The following is an 18316-nucleotide window of genomic DNA, read 5'->3' on the forward strand; positions in this document are numbered from 1 at the left end:
GAAGTACCAAGAATGTCTGGACAAGAACAGTTGCTAGTTTCATTACTTCCTTTTATAAAGTCAGTAAGTAAAGCCTTTTGTAATACAGTGAAACCTCATTAGTGCGTTCCTCATTAACACGTTTTCTCGCTGAGCACATCATAAATTCAAAGTCCCGATTTTCGTCATATTAAATCTGTATAAAAATACCTCACTTACCTTTTCATGTATTTTTGCTATTTCCGCTTAGTACGATCACGTTTTTCGTAGCCCTGGAAATGTTATTTGTCATCCCTTGCGAAAGGAACGCGATTTCCAACTCCGGTAAGAAAGAGCCCTCGCTACAGTTGCGTGATAACGAGAAAAGACCTTGAATTCCTGAACTTCACAGGATAAATTGCAACTTGCGGAGAGCAAGCCGTTAGCTTCAGGAATGTTCAGTTTTGCTTGCCCATTAGCAGCGAGATTGCAGAGCACCTAATTGTAGGAAATGACTTAAATACTTCCATCTCTGTTGGTCTTCTAGCACACAAATTTCCATGGAGAAGGAAATACAATATATAATGGTTGCACCTAAAAAAAAAAACTGCTATGTGATAATATTTCAGCTTAGAACTATGACCAGAAAGGTTCTGGCATTTAAGGATCATTTCGCATTCCATTCAGAAATTAGTGTGATTTATATTTGTCTTGTGACAGCCTAGTTATAGATTTCAAGGCACAACAATGATACGTAAAAAATAAACACATGCTACGCTCTAAGAATGTGGAAATGGCTACAAATTACATCTCAAAGAAGTAAGCTGTATGATAAATAAACTAGTAGATTATATTCTCCAAATTAATAATAATACCATATTTACACAAATAATCCCTGCATATTTAAAAAAAAATTTGAGGTACGAAATTGGGGTGCGAGTTTTATTTGCGTCAAGGTTGCCAACACGCTCCTGGCTGACCTAGTTTTCGATGCTGATTGTACAAGTATGGTTTGTTCAACCGTAGATGGAAGAAAACTGTCCCCATATGTCATATTTAAACGGAAAACAATTCAGACTTTTAATTCTAAACTGACTACATTTTTAAAATTAGTACTGTATTTTACAGAGTAATTTAAATTCAAAATTTCTCCGTGTCACAATAGAACGCGTCTTCCGGAACGTGCAGGGGTAGCTTTCCGCACTTTCACTCACTTCGGTGTGTCTATAGTGTTTTTCATAGTTGAAAATAGAGTGAAATCGTAATTCTTTTGTATTCAGCGTTTTAAGGAACGCCACAATATCATGTATCAGGCAGTACGCGGAAAAACAGAATCCGCAAAATAATAACAAATGTTAAAATGTTATAAAAATTGCAGGTGGTTTTTTGCGCACGTTACATTTTAAAACTTTGTGTCATTTCGCAGTCGTACCGACTTGTGCAGCGAGCGCACTTTCCAACTGAGTCAAGATCGTGAATAACTGTAATTTCAGTAGTGTTAATGATATTCTTTTCTCTTTCCAATTTGATTGTGATTAGTGATGGGCAGAATTGAATATAATGCATTCGAGAACTTGAGGATCGATACTTACATTCGAAACCATATTCTCGAGTTCAGCATAACCTTTAAAAGTCGATGTAGGCCTAATTTACGCAGTACAAGATTTCCATGAACTGACTACAAACAGTACACCGGTGATCAAATTACAACTGAAGATTTAAAAAAAAGGATATCTCCATCATGTTGGGCGCTTTAGTATCTAATGTGCTTTATTTTATTAGATTGGAGAATTAAAAACTGCTTGTGGTCGGACGTTGTTTGGCTTGGCGTTACGGGTATTAAATTTTTTGAAGTTACTATCCGCAAAAACTGGCGAGGGTTGGCATTTCTGAATTACAAAATGGCTGTTAATTCAAAATCACATAATTGGAAATACGATTTCTGTATTACAAAGACTTCGAATTAACGAGGTTTTACTGTATGTCAAAACTAACATCAGATTTCGCCGATGTGTCTATTTCAAGTGTTTACATTGCACGAAAAGAATTATCCACCACCGGTCGTTTTACTGTCGAGTAAAAAAAGAGACCCCGTGTGAGAAGTGTTTTAGGCATGGAGTGTGACGAACTTGTAAGTAATTTAGGAGAGGATTCTAGTGATGCAAGAGGCAACGAATCTTCCCATCTACAGGGAATCGAGCCTATTGCAAGTTCAGATTAATGAAATACATGTCAGGTTAAGTAGGCCTACTTGCTCATTTTCATGGAAAATATATTTCATAGCAGTGATAATGTATTTTTATCATCTCAGGCAAAGCAGCTATATCCGTAAATATACATGTTCATATTTGCGTAAAGTCCACGTGGACCTCGCAGAATAATACGAAATATTTGTTTATGCCTACGTTACTCTTTCGATGGAAGGAATTTTAGTTCAATTAATTTTTTTTCAAAATGGAGCCTTCCTAAAATGAGGGTGCGGGCATTATTCGACAGCAGGGATTATTCGGGTAAATACGGTATATCTCATGTCTTTTAGAGCGCTGCTATTTCAATAGAGTCTTTCTTCATTATTACTTTCATCGTGGGGCTCATCCTTGCTGGATACCGATTCTTCGGCTCCTAGTTGAATTACAAAGGACTCAGTAATGTCCTCAGGATATCCTCTTTCCAGGAAGTTTCTCTCTACCTTCTTAACACTTTTAGTCCTCAGCGGATAACGCTATAAAATTTTGATTGTGATTCAAAGTTGATAGTATCAAAAGGGAGATTGTGAGCTGCTACCCAGAGTTTTCTTTTGCTCACATTAACTCTCTCCTACTTCAGGGTAGAATGGAGGCAATTCTAGGACTGATTGTCTGTTCTGGTCCGTGTTTGTACATATTCTCACAATGTAGAATTGTTCCTCCCTTCCATACAGGAAATCTTTGTTGCTTTCCTTGAATTAGAGGTTGGAGCATGGACTGCTTCACTATTGTCTTCTTTTTCTTCTTCTTTTGTTCGTTGTGGCCTCTGAAGGACCATGGACAGCTTTGTCTTTTTTTTTTTTTTTCCCTAGAACCTTGATGTTGATAGCGAGAATATTACAAGGAGGAAGATTGGGAATAAGCCTCTCTTTCACTTGGTTTAAATAATTTTTATATTTCGTGTCTTCATGGTTGTCTCCACTCTTACTACCAGACTTCCAGATTAGGAGGCAGTTCTCAAGAGCATCCATTCCCTGCTAGCATTTACTGCATTGAATTGTGTGGGGTGGTTTTATATATATACTGTACCCGGATGAGATAGCCCATAGGTATCATGATTTGATATTATAAAATAGGTTAAGGCATATGATGGTATTCTAATATACACATTGTCATTCTGGCAGAGACCAAGAGATTTCAACATGGTCAGACGTGTTCACGACAATTTGTCGCCAAGAGTTAAGCCTAATATGTATGTATGTATGTTCAGTCTTCAGTGCCAAGCCCACTGAAATGCATGCACCAACCGACCCTATGAGCAACATGTTCACACCATTCATAGCAGGGACTGGCTGCACATGGAATGGCATTACTAGCATCGCTCATACCTCAGTCACTTTCATATTGTCAAAGTCAAGGATAAGACAGAGACAGATCAATGAAAGTAACAAAATTGCTCTAGCCTATACCAGAAGACATGGTGCACTGTAAACACTAGGTCCTGCCAGCAAAGGCATAAGCCTAATATATAAGTAATAATAATAACAACGTAAACGTTTCCACCTTTTCAATACTAAAATATATTCACAAAATTATAAATTACACGGTACTAGTTTCGACCCATCTAGGGGTCATCATCAGCCGTATTGGTATCTAAGAGGATTAAATCTGGAACTCAGAACAACAGTCCTAATTGCAACAAGGAAGTGAGAGAGCATTTATTCTTGAACAAGAACCTTTCCGTGTGTCACAAATACAAATAATATTTTGCAATAGAGTTTCCCACGCCTCGAGGCATTTTGTTGTTAAGTTGTCAGAGGAAGATATTTAAACGAACCGCGGCAGTGTTAGCCAATGACAAAATTAGTAAAGGACTCGCAGATGCGCCAACATGACAAGTCAATATGAACTCCAGTTATAATAATAATTAAAATATTCCAACCACCGAATTGAACACATGGGATTTTTGTGATATCATCCCCACGTTGATTAATTGTAATCTTGATTAATTACAATATAGAATTCTAGGAAAAGGCCCACACTGTTTTCCTATTGGTCAGCGATATTGTACCAGCATGGTCGCGACTTAGCGCGCGAAAAATGGAGGACAGAAATCAAGTAATATCTCCGTAATCGCCGAACGATTTGAGATCAGAATACGACACGTGAATGTGTATCGCCAGTTTATTAAGTGGGATAAATTAAGAGATCCAAATCCACCTGCAAGTGCCGATTTAGGATAACCAACCCCCCTCCCTCTGGTATGACCGCGGATGACCTCGGCGGGAAACCATATCGTCCATAAATAACCCGGAGATGCATCACATCACCAATTGTTACCAGTCACCAGTCGTGTCAGTCGCACCAGTCGTATCAGTCCTATGAAGTAGTTGAGACTCTGACACGTTGACTCTGTAAGTCAGTACCTCGGGACGCATTCGAAGTCAGTTAGACCTGAAAGTACGTGAGTTGTTATGAGAATGAAGACGAACAGTGAGATTATTCATAGTACCGAGTGTAAATAATCAGTACAACTGTATGTTGAATTTAATACATTTCTAAAAGGTTTCATGTGATTGAATATAAATAATCAACGGGATGACAATAGTACTTTTTGAAGGCAGTGTACGGAGCCTGAAGTCATTAGTTCAAGATAGACGGTAAATAACTATCCGAGCAGGGAACTGTAGGAGCGAAGCGATCACGGGACGGCATAGAAATACGCCAGGATGTGCCGGTTGACTACCGCGGTACGCGCCGGGTCGAATGAAACGACACATCGTCGTAAGTGTCACGACTTGTGGTTCGGGCTCAAGGAAGAATATAATAGTGAAAGTGTAATGGGTCTTTAGGCACCTGTAAGTGTTGCTTTTGTATAAATGTAAATTCTTTAGTAAGGTGTTAATAATGGGTAATCGCCCAGAAGTGTTTTGTTTTGTTAATATTATAAAGTGCGACATGATGCACGAGTAAACCAATATGGGCCCATGAGGCTTCTCCATCGCCACAAGACAATGGAATTTTACATAGGAATGAGTACACTAATTTGATATATTTGGGGATGTTATCGTGACAAAACGGGACTCAGGGTAAATTAATCATGGTTACTTAACGTAACACATGGATCGCTTCCCGAATCCATGATTTATTTAAGATAGACGGACGAACTAATTTTCATTAACGTAATTTATGGGTTAGTCTAATTAATTGAATATTTGTTTGTTGTATATAATGTAAATATGGGGTATTTCTTTCAATTAATGCATGCTGTTTGTGAATACTTTGATTTAAGTTATTTCAAGTGTTAGATTTTTCTTTTATGCTAAACCTGTTTAATTTGATTTTTCAATCACCACGCTAATTATTTGTACCTTAGTTAGGCATATTTGTTACCAGACAACCAGATTATGAAAATGCCAGTGTGTGTAAAATTTGTGTTTGCTTACGGAAGGTCATGTGAAATAATAATAATAATACTGGTGTGTGGGTGTGCAATATAAAATGAAGGAAATAATAATAATGCTTTATAAGTTTGCAAGTTAAAATATAATAATAATAATGCTGTGAAAGTTCGCGGGTGAAAGTAATAATCAATGTAGAGGTAACGTGTGGCATAAAAGACTTTCATTCAGGCAGTAAATTTGATTTTTTTAACGTAAATTGTTGATTTAACGTTTTTGGACTTTATCATAATCATATAAATTTGTTTAGAAGTGATAGAGGCACGTGTATAGGATGGTCACATTATGTTGAAAGCCCAGAGTGGTTTGAGCCCATTTTTAAGATCGGAAGCCATGCGGGACGAAAATCTGGCATGAGTTGAGAATTGAACTGTACTGTTTTTGATGGTGAAATAGATAAATCTCGATGCCTAAGACGATGTAAGGTCGATTCCGGTGTTATGAGTGACAGAATCCACGCACCGAGGATTAATTATTAAATTACATGTTTCAAGAGTTCCAGTGGAGTAAAAGGGACTTCAAAAGAAAAGGAAGGAATTAGTTAGCAGTCGCAGGCATTGAATGTAGTTGCCCAGCCGCGATGTGCCATGGGATTTGAGATGTGTCTTGGGAGGACATGGTGTCCCCATAAAATTAACGGCAGTACGGAAATGAAGGTTGCGGTTCCGAATACCGTGGTGTCCCGATCGATGTAAATCGGATCTTGGTGGTTCATATTGGGATTCAACATATGTGACTAAATTCTAGAGAGTGGAAATAAAAATATAAAACTTTCCATTTTAATAATAATAATAATAATAATAATAATAATAATAATAATAATCCAAGTGAATCTTGTCTTAAATCAATTGCTTAATGCCAAAGTAGACCGAAATGGTTAAAGCTTATGCATTAACCATAAATATCGCTAACAGTAGTGTAACACGTGAAATAGAGTTAAAATAATAATAATAATAATAATAATTATAATTATAATACGAAGAGGAATAATAGGAAGAATTTATTAGATTGATTTGAGAATTATTATGGTGAGATCAATGTAAAATAAATCCGTGATGAATAAATGATACGATAATGATAATCTCCACTGATGAAAATAACGATGATGATGATGATAATAATAATAATAATAATAATAATAATAAAGTTGAAGAAGAAGAACTTGCAATAGTATTTTGAGAATAAGAATTATGATGAAAGGAAATTAAGATATTTAATGGATGATGATTCAGTGTTACGATAATAATAATTAATAATAATAATAATTTATTATGAAACTGATCATTAATTTGTGCGGATTAATTACGAGGAAAAACGACTCTTCATTTTATATGGTTATGTAATCATCCGTTATCTAACAAAACTTGATCAAACTCTCTAACAGATTTCTTGCCATCCACTTTAAGGCACCCCACCTTAATACTGATACTCATTCTTCTAGAAGTGAGGTCGACTGCAAAATATTTAGACCTTCCCAAAAAAAAAATACAAGCTGAACGTGTTTAATGTCCTACAAATATAAAAAGAAATATTTAAATGCTATGACTTCAATAGACTACAATACCATATCAGTATCAGCATTATCTCCATTCGACAGGACATGAGTAAGACATCCCATTGAAACTTCAAGACTAGATCGACCAGTTCAGTTCCAAAACGTAACATAAGTTTGTATACATTAGTGTAAATTGTGTAAGAAATTGTTTTTAAGAATAGTTCTAGCACAAGTTCGTCTCCAATAAGTTGTAAAAATGTACAGATGGTTTAAACCCATGTATCATGCCGTTCTCATTACTAACTCATGAATGTTGACAGTTAATATTATCTCCATTAAATGTGAACAAGATGTGGGCGTCACATTAGTACTTTAAAACATGGATGGCTTGATCACTCCATTGCAATTGTTATGTAAATAATATTTACTATGATCAATCCTAATATAGCATCCACTCAGAGCTCTGACTTGGAGATAGAATTCATGGCTGATGATGCCTGCAATGCCAGGCGAAACATGTACCATACTCAAACTTAATGTAATGACATTGTTATAGTCATAAAGACTTAACTAGTATTGAATAGGTGGTTTCAATAAATTAATTGTTTAACATTTAATAATGTTCAGTATGTCTGACAGATGTGTGTCTTTCATTAAACACATCTTCATTTTGCATAATCTTTAATGGTGGAGGCGCTGGCACATTTGCTTTGGCATGATCCTTAGTATCGCAGTTGCCTTTGATATCATTTGCATCCGCACATTCACTGCAAATAGTGGTACATGTCAGCCCACTTGCGAGCAGTCTCCTTTGTACCCACAACGTATGAGATGCAGCACATTCTCTGGCGCTCGGAGTGAATTGGATGTGACAGGCTTATAATGTCCCTGTTCGACAGTCCAGCCCCAATCCTTGGCTGAAAGGACAGTACCCTTCTACTCTTGGACCTGGTCATATACTCGCAGACTATGCTGATGGGCAACAGCTGAAGTAGGAGGAAGGCTCGCAAGATTAATGATGTAATTTGGAGGTTCTTCTGCCATCGGTCTGGATGTATTTCTTATATCTAGTTTTGTCGAGTTCTCCGAATGTTTATCTCCGTATAAATGTATGATAAATTGCTCACCTGTAGCTGCAACACAATCTTCGCAAAATACCTCACCACATATTTCTTCCATACCACTGCCACCCATGATTTTGCCCACCACACCCATTTAGCTCATAAGCAGATGAAGGGCTATTAATAATAGTTATAGTAATCCCATTTTTTTGAAAGTCAGTTTTGTCAAAATTATTATTGATTTAATTACATTTTAATCATAAACCGGACTTCATTTAGAAAAGGCTTTTTTTTTTTTTTTTTTTTTTAAATTGACTTCACTACACAAATCAATCATTTTAATGCAAGACAACATCTCCCTCTATTGCTGGGTTAGTGGTTTTTTTGGAAATATCTGAGATGGCAGCCGGTTATTCAAAATTTAAGTGTGTTCCCCATGAAGGTTTGTATTTTTCTGGGGAACTACAGGGGGACCTAAAAGATGTATTTCAGAAGGAATTAGCTTTATAATAATTATATCCAATTATACTTTTAAGTCTAAATTGCCTGTACTAATAATGTAAGTCTTGCTGTAGACATGTAGAAAGGTGAAATATCATTTTATTCATCTACACAAACGGTTTATAATGTTATGAAGTTGAGAATCATCATCTTCCTGGTCTTTTCCCAGTTACTTGGGGTGGACACTACAGGTTGATTAAGCCCTGTTTTACTGCTTTTCCTGATACTGAACCTGTATGGAGGGATGTATCACTATTTACAGTTACTGTGGCGGTTGCTAGTGATGTGTTGTATGAATTTCGAAGGTGTGTATTAAGACAACCAAAGGCCACTACTTCAACCATCCAGCAAGGAGTTGGATAAAGTTGAGAATGTTACTTGTAAAATAGTATTTTCTTTTAATACATACAGAAACGTTTAACCTAAAAATGGTTTCAAGTTATAAAATGTGATCTCTGATGATTACAGTACCTATACATAGTGTATTGTTTGCTGTTGCTTAGTTTGTGTTCATATTTTGATTGGTGACAGACTTTGGAACAACAGAAGCAAACATTGGAACAACAGCAACAACAACAACAACAACAGCAGCAACAACAGGCAGCTGCTGCTGCTGCGGCGGCAGCGGCCGCGGCTGCTGCTGCAGCTACAGCTGCGGTAGCTCCTCCCGCAGGTAAGTTTTACTTGTAGCTTTCTTACTAAACATTATAGGCCTACTGTTATTTTCCCCTCCTAGTTTGCATGTGCCCATAATTCATAAGAATTGAATCTCTTGCTCTCTTGTGTATATTATGTTTTAGTATATAGTATTTATGAATATAACAGAATCTAAATTGACAGTAAATATATCATGTATAATATGCTCGTAAGAATGTACTGATCATACTCGGAGTGACCAGTAGACTAACACCCAAAGCTTGGGATATTTACGTGAAAGTGAAATATATCATCTGATATTCAAAATACAAATGCAGTCGGCCGTACCTGGAACTACTTCTTACATTTTAACAAGTCAGAATCTAACAAAAACCCATGGCACAACAGCCTTGAAGGACCATGGCTTACCAAGCGACCGCTGCTCAGCCCGAAGGCCTACAGATTATGGAGTGTCGTGTGATCAGTACGACTTATCCTCTCGGCCATTATTCTTGGCTTTCTAGATCGGGACCATCATCTCACCGTCCAATAGCTCCTCAATTATAATCACGTAGGCTGAGTGAACCTCGAACCAGCCCTCGGGTTCAGTGAAAAATCCCTGACCTGGCCGAGAATCGTACCCAGGGCCTCCAAATGAGAGGCAGCCAGGCCATCCCTACACCGTGGGGCTGGCATTTAATAAGTTGTGGAAATATTTTTCTTTCTGCTGGTGTTAACCATATTACTCCATCATTGTCCTTCCAAATGTGGGTGGCTTGATTAGTTCGGTTGTTAGCTGCAGGCTTTCCAGCTGTATGACCGAAATTCAAATGCTGGTGGATCCTGGGTTTGAATTTTCACCTGCAAAATTATGTGGCATCAAAATGACTATGAAGTCTTAAGCCTCTGATCAAAATCCAAAATGATCAGGGGAGTGCTAGTGATCTCAAACATATCTGGGATCAGCTGAAGCTGAAGAAACTATGTCCTTTACAAATCTAGTGTTAACATTTTCATTCATCCCATACTTTACAGTTCCATCAATTGTTCAGATCATCTCTTCAGAGTGAAGAGTGCCTAGAATTTCTTCAGCAACTTCCTTGTTACATTTTTTGGTCTTCTTTAATTTTGGCCAACTGTAGACCATATTAATTCTATTTCAGCTGCTTTTGGGCTTTGTTCCTCGCCCAGTACTCCTTCTTACTTTCTCCCCGCATTCTCGTCCTCTCTTCCATCCACGGTGCTTGGGTCCGGTATCTAACTTTCTTTTGGAAACTTTTGGTGTTCTTGATTTACGACTCGTAAGCTTCCCTGTTGGTGACTACCATTCCTTTTATTCCCATTTCCTTCAGGTCCTTCTTCACCTCCAGATGCCAGTGCACTGTAGTTTTCCTAGTTCAAAAACCTTAGTATTACCAGGTTAGTCAGTATTCCTGACTCCCTTCTGTAAATGTGTCTAAAGAACATGGCTTCCTATTCCCTATGGTGTTCCAGATATTGTCTGTCCTGAGGTACAATTCATGGTTTCCTTTCTTTCTGTATGATCCATCCTATGTTCTTTGGGGTCCCAGTATCCTCCTCAGAATTTTTCTCTCCCATCAGTTTGAACTTCTTGACCAATCTTATTTTTGTCAGGTTCAGACATTCAGCTGCTTATAACGCTTATAAATGGATCTTTGTCTGGTAATGTCTGAGGTTTACATTGATCAGGATATTCTTCTTGTAGGTGTTCATAGTTAGTTTATACTGCAAGTTCATCTTGATTTTTTATATCATTGCCTCTTTTGACGGGTCTGTCCACTCTCCCAGATATTTAAATTTCTTCAATTTCTGAATTTTTCCCCCTCTAATGTCATCCATCTGGGTAATGTTTCAATGTTGACCATATACTGTATCTTCTGGATGGAATTTTGTAGGCCTACCTTACTCGTTTGTTCCTTGAGATGGGCAATTTGGTTCCATGCCTCCTCTGTTCACTCCGACAGAACCACAGTGTCATCCGCAGAGGCTAGACATTCTACCTCAATTCCTCTGTTCTTGTATCCTATTCGTATACTGCCTATTCCTTGCATTTTTTGTTGCCACTCTCTAATCACTCTATCAAGAACAAGGGGAGAAAGTCTATCTCCATGTCTGACCCCAGTTTTAATCCCAAAGGATTCTGATAGTTTCCCTATGAACTTGACCTTGGATGTTATGTCAGCCACTTTCTATTTAATGAATGCTGGTCTTCTGATCCAGACCCATTCCTTCTAGGATATAGATCATTGTTTTTCTTGATCTACCGAATTGTAGGCCTTCTTGAAGTCCACAAATGTGAGCACAATCACAATTTTTTTTTTTTTTTTTTGGCAGAGTGGTCAACTTCAGATTCAGGATCTGCTCTGCACAGGACCTGCCTTTTCTAAAACCTCCTTGATGCTCAACAATTTGCCGTCCCAGTTGTTTTTCTGCACTATGCAGCGGTCCTTTGAAAGGATCTTAGATATGTCTGGTAGTAACAATATTCTTCCGTAACTATTGAAATTTGCCTTGTCGCCTTTCTTATGGAGTAAGTGTGTCAATGCTGATGGCCATCCATCTGGAAGCTCCTTGTCTTCCCAAATTTTGTTCAGGATGCTTGTCACTTCAACAATCGCTCTGTCGTTGGCGTATTTCCAAAGTTCTGTAATAATCCCTTCTTCTCCAGGTGCTTTGTTGTTCTTCAAGGTCTTGATGATGCTCCCGGCTTCTTCCACCGTCGGAAGTTCCGAATCCGGATTTGGTTCCTTGTGATTATAGTAAAATTTCTGGAATGGTGGTTCACAAATGAGTTTTACAAAGTAGTCTGCCAGAATCAGGCTGTTTTTCGCATCATTGTTTGTAACTTTTCCTTCTTGGTTTTTGAAGTTGAGGCTTGGTGGGTCTTATATACTCAAGGTGTTCTTGAACATTTTATTTAAAGTCCTGGTTGTTATTTTTTTGAAATTCCTGTTTTATCTGAATCACACAACAAAATTTTAAAACCACCTAATTGATACTTATCGATTAGGTGGTTTTTAAATTAATTTGTTGATTGTACTCATCGATACGGTCGTGAAGTGGATGGCTTGCAATTGCAATTATCTGAATCAGGCGTTCATTTTTATACTTTATCTTGAGATTCCTAATGGTCTTAGCAGTTCCTTTCCTGGAACTTTGTCTAGTGTTGAAGTATTTTTCGGGAACACCACTTCACCTATGCCTTCCAGTGTTCTTCCGTTGCCTCATCACTAGAGCCCAGATTTCCATGCAAATGCATGTTTTTAAATAAGCTAGCTACACTTCTCAAACTTTGCAAATATTCGTTTTACGGCTTAACAATTCCAAATAACCGTTCTTTTTCCGTGCATGTTTGCATGTTTTGGCATTTTTCGGAGAATATTCATGCATAATGCATATTTGGAAGTTTGGATTTAATAGCGCATATTTGGACGTTTAATATTGCATAATATGACTTTTATTCTGACTTTGACGCATATATATTGTTAACTTGCGTCATAGTGCATTTTCTGAATGTTAGTTTGCAGAATTTGGGACAATTTTTCACGTTGTAGGCTACAGTATGTCTATTACTGAGAGACGGAGAGAATGTATTCCTGGCATCGTATGTGACAACCATAGTTAGTAGCCTACGTACAGTACAGGTCCTACAGTATAATGCAATTAACCAAACACTTTCTTATCTATTGCTTGAGTAAACAATGACATAAGTCGGAAGGCCCCACGTCGAAATCTAATTCTTAGGAATAAGGTGTCCCAGTTTTACAGTTGTACATTGCTATAAATTGTACCGTAAATTGTGCATTAATCATTGACGGCTCATTTTTCGTCAGTTAGACGAACAAAAGAAACCTTGTATCGCACTTCTGTGGTGCCGCGTTACTGGGATAGCAGCTTACAAATTCTGGTTTTTCATTGAACCCTCTACCGTTGTTATCCTGGAATGTCCTACCCGGAACTCTCAATCGTCAGACGTCTGTGTTATAGCAGCAAGCAATCGTTACCACTTATTGAGGACATTCAAATGTGTCTGCAAACATCGCATGGAGAAGCAGCTGCCGCAGATAGAGATAAGTTGAACAAACTAATTCGTTCAAATCCTGATTTTTGAATTAGTCTAGCTTATAAAAGACGTATTGTGACGAAAATGCAAAAGACGTACAATTTGACCTCACTTTGTCCAAATGTCTTCATTGAATTATGCATCTATCACTTCTCGTGACGGAAAAAGAATTTTCTGTGCTTAAGTATGTGCTGAATGATAAACGGATTAGCTTAAATCAAGACAATTTGGAGAAATTATGGTAGTTTTTGTTCATGTTTCAAAAGGAACTGAATTTTGATAGTGCATGTTTTCCAGTTTTTTGTGCATGTTTTGCCATATGATAGTGCATGAATGCATGCATATTTTGAGATTTGATAGTGCATGGAAATCTGGGCTCTACTCATCACCCTTGTTCAACTTATCTCTATCTGCGGCAGCTGCTTCTCCATGCGATGATTGCAGACACATTTGAATGTCCTCAATAAGTGGTAACGATTGCTTGCTGCTATAACACAGACGTGTTACTGACCACCAGACGTTTCCTCATTTTCTGTAGAGGAACTGAGATACTTCCACTATCAATCATAGCCTCTTTTAACTGTTCCATCTCCGCGTCTTTTGTTCGATTCCATTGTGAATTCTTTGTGCATTCTGAGCTTTTCTGTGTTAAACTTAATCGTTGTTGCTATTTTTGGGATCTTGTGATGATCTTGACTTTGATCTAATGAGAAATGCTCCGAATCTAGGTTTGCACCCCTTAGGATTTTTGACATTTTGGATCTCCTTTCCTGCATCTTTTGAGATTGCTACATGATCATCTGGAACTTTCCCAGGCCGGAGTTGGGAGACATCCATATTTTCTATTTCCTTAGAAGGTGTCGGAAAAATGTCGGTTCCATGATCAGACTGAAAGTGTTGCATAATTCTATCAATTACTCTCCATTTTGATTCGTTATTTTGTGGGCAGGATAGTCTCCAGTGATGTCTCTGTATCTCCTTTCTTCCTCAGTTGTGCATTAAAATCTCCAATGATCACGTTGGTGGGTACCTTGGATACCCTCCCAAGTCTTCCCAGCATTCCTTTACTTTCTTCAGATCTGTTTTGTTGCTCTCATTCATGAGTGCACGTCTGTTAGCTAGTATGTGTGTTTTGTGCAGAGCCGTGTTTATTTTCACATAAAGGGATAAGAATGACAAGATGCGATTAAAATAAATAACTATCCAAAGAACATGTATCAGTCTCAGATCGTGTCACCAACATGCTGCTCACCTAATTTGAGGAACAAATTATGTAACCAGAATCAATGAAACTTCAAATAAATAACAACGAAGGAACATACAAGAGCAAGAAAATGGTTCAGGATATTTGAAAATTAAAATATCAGTTTTAAATGTTATTGAACAAATTATTCTTGAGGAAACACACAGGGCCGATTGCAGAAACAGTGACTAGTTTTAAGCCTTAGGCAACGTCTACCTAAACAATGTCTAAATCAACATGATATTCCATTGCATAAACAGTGTTCAGCTGGTTTTTAACTGGACATTGTTTAAAGTTTCAATATTGGTTTCAAAATGGAGATAGAAATATCTTTCATGTAACTCTTTGCTTGTCGCAAGCAATGAAATTTGTCGGTGTGCACGCCGAACGCCAGTCAGCTGTTTGTCTTCATACACATTACTCAAATATGGCTAAGCATGAGCATGACTTGCCCTCAGATAAGAGTATCGCTTTCTGTGCAAATTAAATCTCATAATATTATCGACACTAAAGTTACACGCTACCGTACGGAGAAGTGTAGCTTTTATTATAGCGTTGTTACAGTGAGTGTAATTTACTCATAAATACGGTAGCTTCGACGAAGGGAAGATGAAGCAATAGTATTGTGTAACCGAGTGTGTTGTACGGGCTGTATAGATGTAGCTTGCATTCTGGAGTTCGAAACGCATCATCTGCAGCCCTGAAGATTGTTTTCCGTAATTTCCCTATTTTTACACCAGGCAAATACTAAGGCTGTTAGTACGGCCACGGCTCTTCTTCGCAGCCCTCCTCTTTAAACAATAATCACCACCATCACCATCACTTGCCTTTTCCTATCTGATAGTTGCCGAAAACGTATATGATTATATACATAAAAACCACATACAATCTACTTTTTAGTTTTCACTATTATGTATGTTTACTTGGCAGTAAATATAAGTGAATGCCTCCTGGTTGATGTATAAGGCAGCCCTCTTACGATCGGGACACGTAATTCTGATATGTATGTAGTCGAAGTGACCTATAATTCCATGGAAATTACCCCCTGTATAGTATAATAAAATATATCGGTTGCCAAGAATTGTTTTCAAGGTGACAGTTACCGGACTGTCCCTTTATCAGTCTCAAGAAAAGATCTGTATCCCCATACATGTCAAATGAATTGCTGCGATTTAGCAACGGGCGACCCACATAGTGGCCATCGGACTAACCTTTCTTCCCGGAATCGTCTCAACATGGTAATACAAATTACATGTTTCATGGTATATAACCTCTGATTGCGATTCACTCCTCTCATTTGAGGTTAAACAGTGCTCTCTGCGGTCTTTAAACATGACCGGTTGAACATCAATTTTAGACAGTGTCTAAGTGATAAATAACATCTCTGCAATGCGGCAGCCATACTTAGGCATTGTTTAACCGTAGACATCGTCTAAACACCGGCCATCGGCCCACAAAGTTTTGTAATAGGGCATTTGTACACGCCCTTTGGAGTGTGCACTGATACAGAATGGACTTGCCCATCAACCCCAGGATGAACCGCCTCAGTTACACCAGTCTGCCACACAAGAGGGGGTAAATTGTCCTCCTTCACGATTACCAATGTGTCAGCTTGTAGACTGGGTTGTCTTGTAGACCATTTACTGCGTTGCTGAATTTAGGACAGATAGTCGCTAGACCATCTTTTCCACACCTGTTGTCTGCATCGCGGAATGAGTTCCCATCTTGACAAACGTGACACTGGACCTGGGAGCAAATCTCGCTCCAGCATGGAAGTAAGAGGTTCACCTACTAAGAAGTGGCCAGGTGTTAAGAAGGAGAATTCATCAGTGCTGTTAGGTAAGGGTGTGATGGGTCTGGAATTGAGGCAAGCTTCAATCTGTGTGAGGAGTGTGTACATTTCTTCAGATGTCGGAACTGTGTTCCCCACCACTCTCCTTAAATGGTACTTCACTGATTTTATTCCGGCTTCCCACAATCCACCAAAGTGTGGTGCTTGAGGGCAGACAAAATGTCGCTCAATTCCGTCTTGAGAGGCAAAGGCTAGTACTTCAATTTGATGACTCCGTGACTTAAATAGAAGATGCAATTCCTTGAGTTCATTTTTTTGCACCCACGAAGCATGTGGCATTGTCACTGTAAATGTTACTACATCTACCTCTCCATGCTAAAAATCTTCGTAATGCAGCCATGAACGCCTCTGTAGTAAGACTGCTCACCAACTCAAAGTGAATTGCTTTAATAGCCAAGCATACAAATAAGGAAATACAACATTGTATCTTCACCTTGCTGTGTACCGTGCCTTGCTTTACGTACAATGGTCCACCATAGTCTATACTACAATTAAAAAATGGATTACTTGGTTCAACTCTTGCAGGAGGCAACTGACTCATGAGCTATTTTGTTGTAGTAGCCTTCAGTCTGAAACAACGAAGATATTTATGGATGATCTTTCAGATGACAGATCGCCCGTTGGGTATTCAAAAGCGTTGTCTTAAAGATGCAAGAAGCAATTGAGGGCCGGCATGTAATAACCTTTGATGTTCGTACAATATCAACAGTTTTGTTACATGGTGCTTTGGAGGCATTATCAGTAGATGTCTTTGATCATAGAGTGCTGATGAGTTCTCTAACCTACCACCCACCCTAAGCACGTAATTGGCATCCAGGAAAGGATGCAGAGATTTTAACTTGCTATCAACGGGAACTGACCGACCTTGTTTCAGCGTTTTGATTTCTTTATGATAAGAACTTAGCTGAACATTATGAACAAGCTCTGTGGTTGTCAGACTTCCAGTTAGGCGTTGTCTCATATCGCTGCATTTGAGATTGTATATAAATCTTAGAACATATGCCAAGGTTCGCAATAACTTTGACTATAAGGAGAAATAATTCAGAAGGTGTTCCCATGGCAAATGCACAGAAAGTAGATTGATACTAGCATGTTTTCTTTGTGGTACTTCCTTTGCTTCATTTTCTTGTAATTCTGGCCAAGTGGATTGAGGTTCCTTAAGCCATGAAGGTCCCGCCCACCACAGTCGAGTTAGCTTCAAATTTTGAGGATCATCTCCTCTTGAAATGATGTCGTCAGGGTTATCTTGAGTAGGAACATGTCTCCAATTCTTTGTATCAGACAGCTCTTGTATTTCGGAAACACAGTTTCCCACATATGTCTTCCATGAGTTAGGTGGTCCAGCTATCCAAGCTAAAACTACCGTATAATCTCGAATACCACCCGCACTGTTTTTTCGAAAATATCTCTTCCAAAATTGAGTGCGGGTCTTATTTAAAAGTTTGAGAAATTTATCTTTCTGAATGCGCGTAAATCGGGCATCACCGCCGGCGCTGCTTGGCAACAATGCTCTCTCCGCCTACAGTATACGCTACTTCCACGCTTGGTGTCAGTCTCACGCACATACTTGGAGTATTAACATGAATTCCACAAAGCGTTTGCAATCTTTTACTGCGAGTGAGAAACTGAAATTAGTTCGGGAAGCCAAAATTATTGGAAATCGTGCCGCCGGTAGGAAATACGATATTGACGAGTTGTGTATTCGTGGATGATGATGATGATGATGCTTGTTGTTTAAAGGGGCCTAACATCGAGGTCATTGCCCTTAATGGTACGAAATGAAATGACAACAAAAAATTCAAAATCATCCACGGACCAAAATAAAAAAAATCATCATGA

At 38.3% G+C, this 18316-nt stretch overlaps 1 protein-coding gene across 2 annotated transcripts in view; it reads left to right on the forward strand.

Moving 5' to 3' along the window:
* Positions 1-18316, forward strand: part of scaf6 (SR-related CTD associated factor 6) — a 172624-nt gene that overhangs the window by 74437 nt on the left and 79871 nt on the right. For both annotated transcript variants that reach the window (XM_067135755.2, XM_067135757.2), the window contains exon 8: positions 9194-9335. In XM_067135755.2, coding sequence (XP_066991856.1) covers positions 9194-9335 — 142 coding nt within the window. The remainder of the gene's footprint in view (positions 1-9193; positions 9336-18316) is intronic.

This window comes from Anabrus simplex, chromosome 1 (assembly GCF_040414725.1).
Source record: "Anabrus simplex isolate iqAnaSimp1 chromosome 1, ASM4041472v1, whole genome shotgun sequence".
Taxonomy (NCBI): Eukaryota; Metazoa; Arthropoda; class Insecta; order Orthoptera; family Tettigoniidae; genus Anabrus; species Anabrus simplex.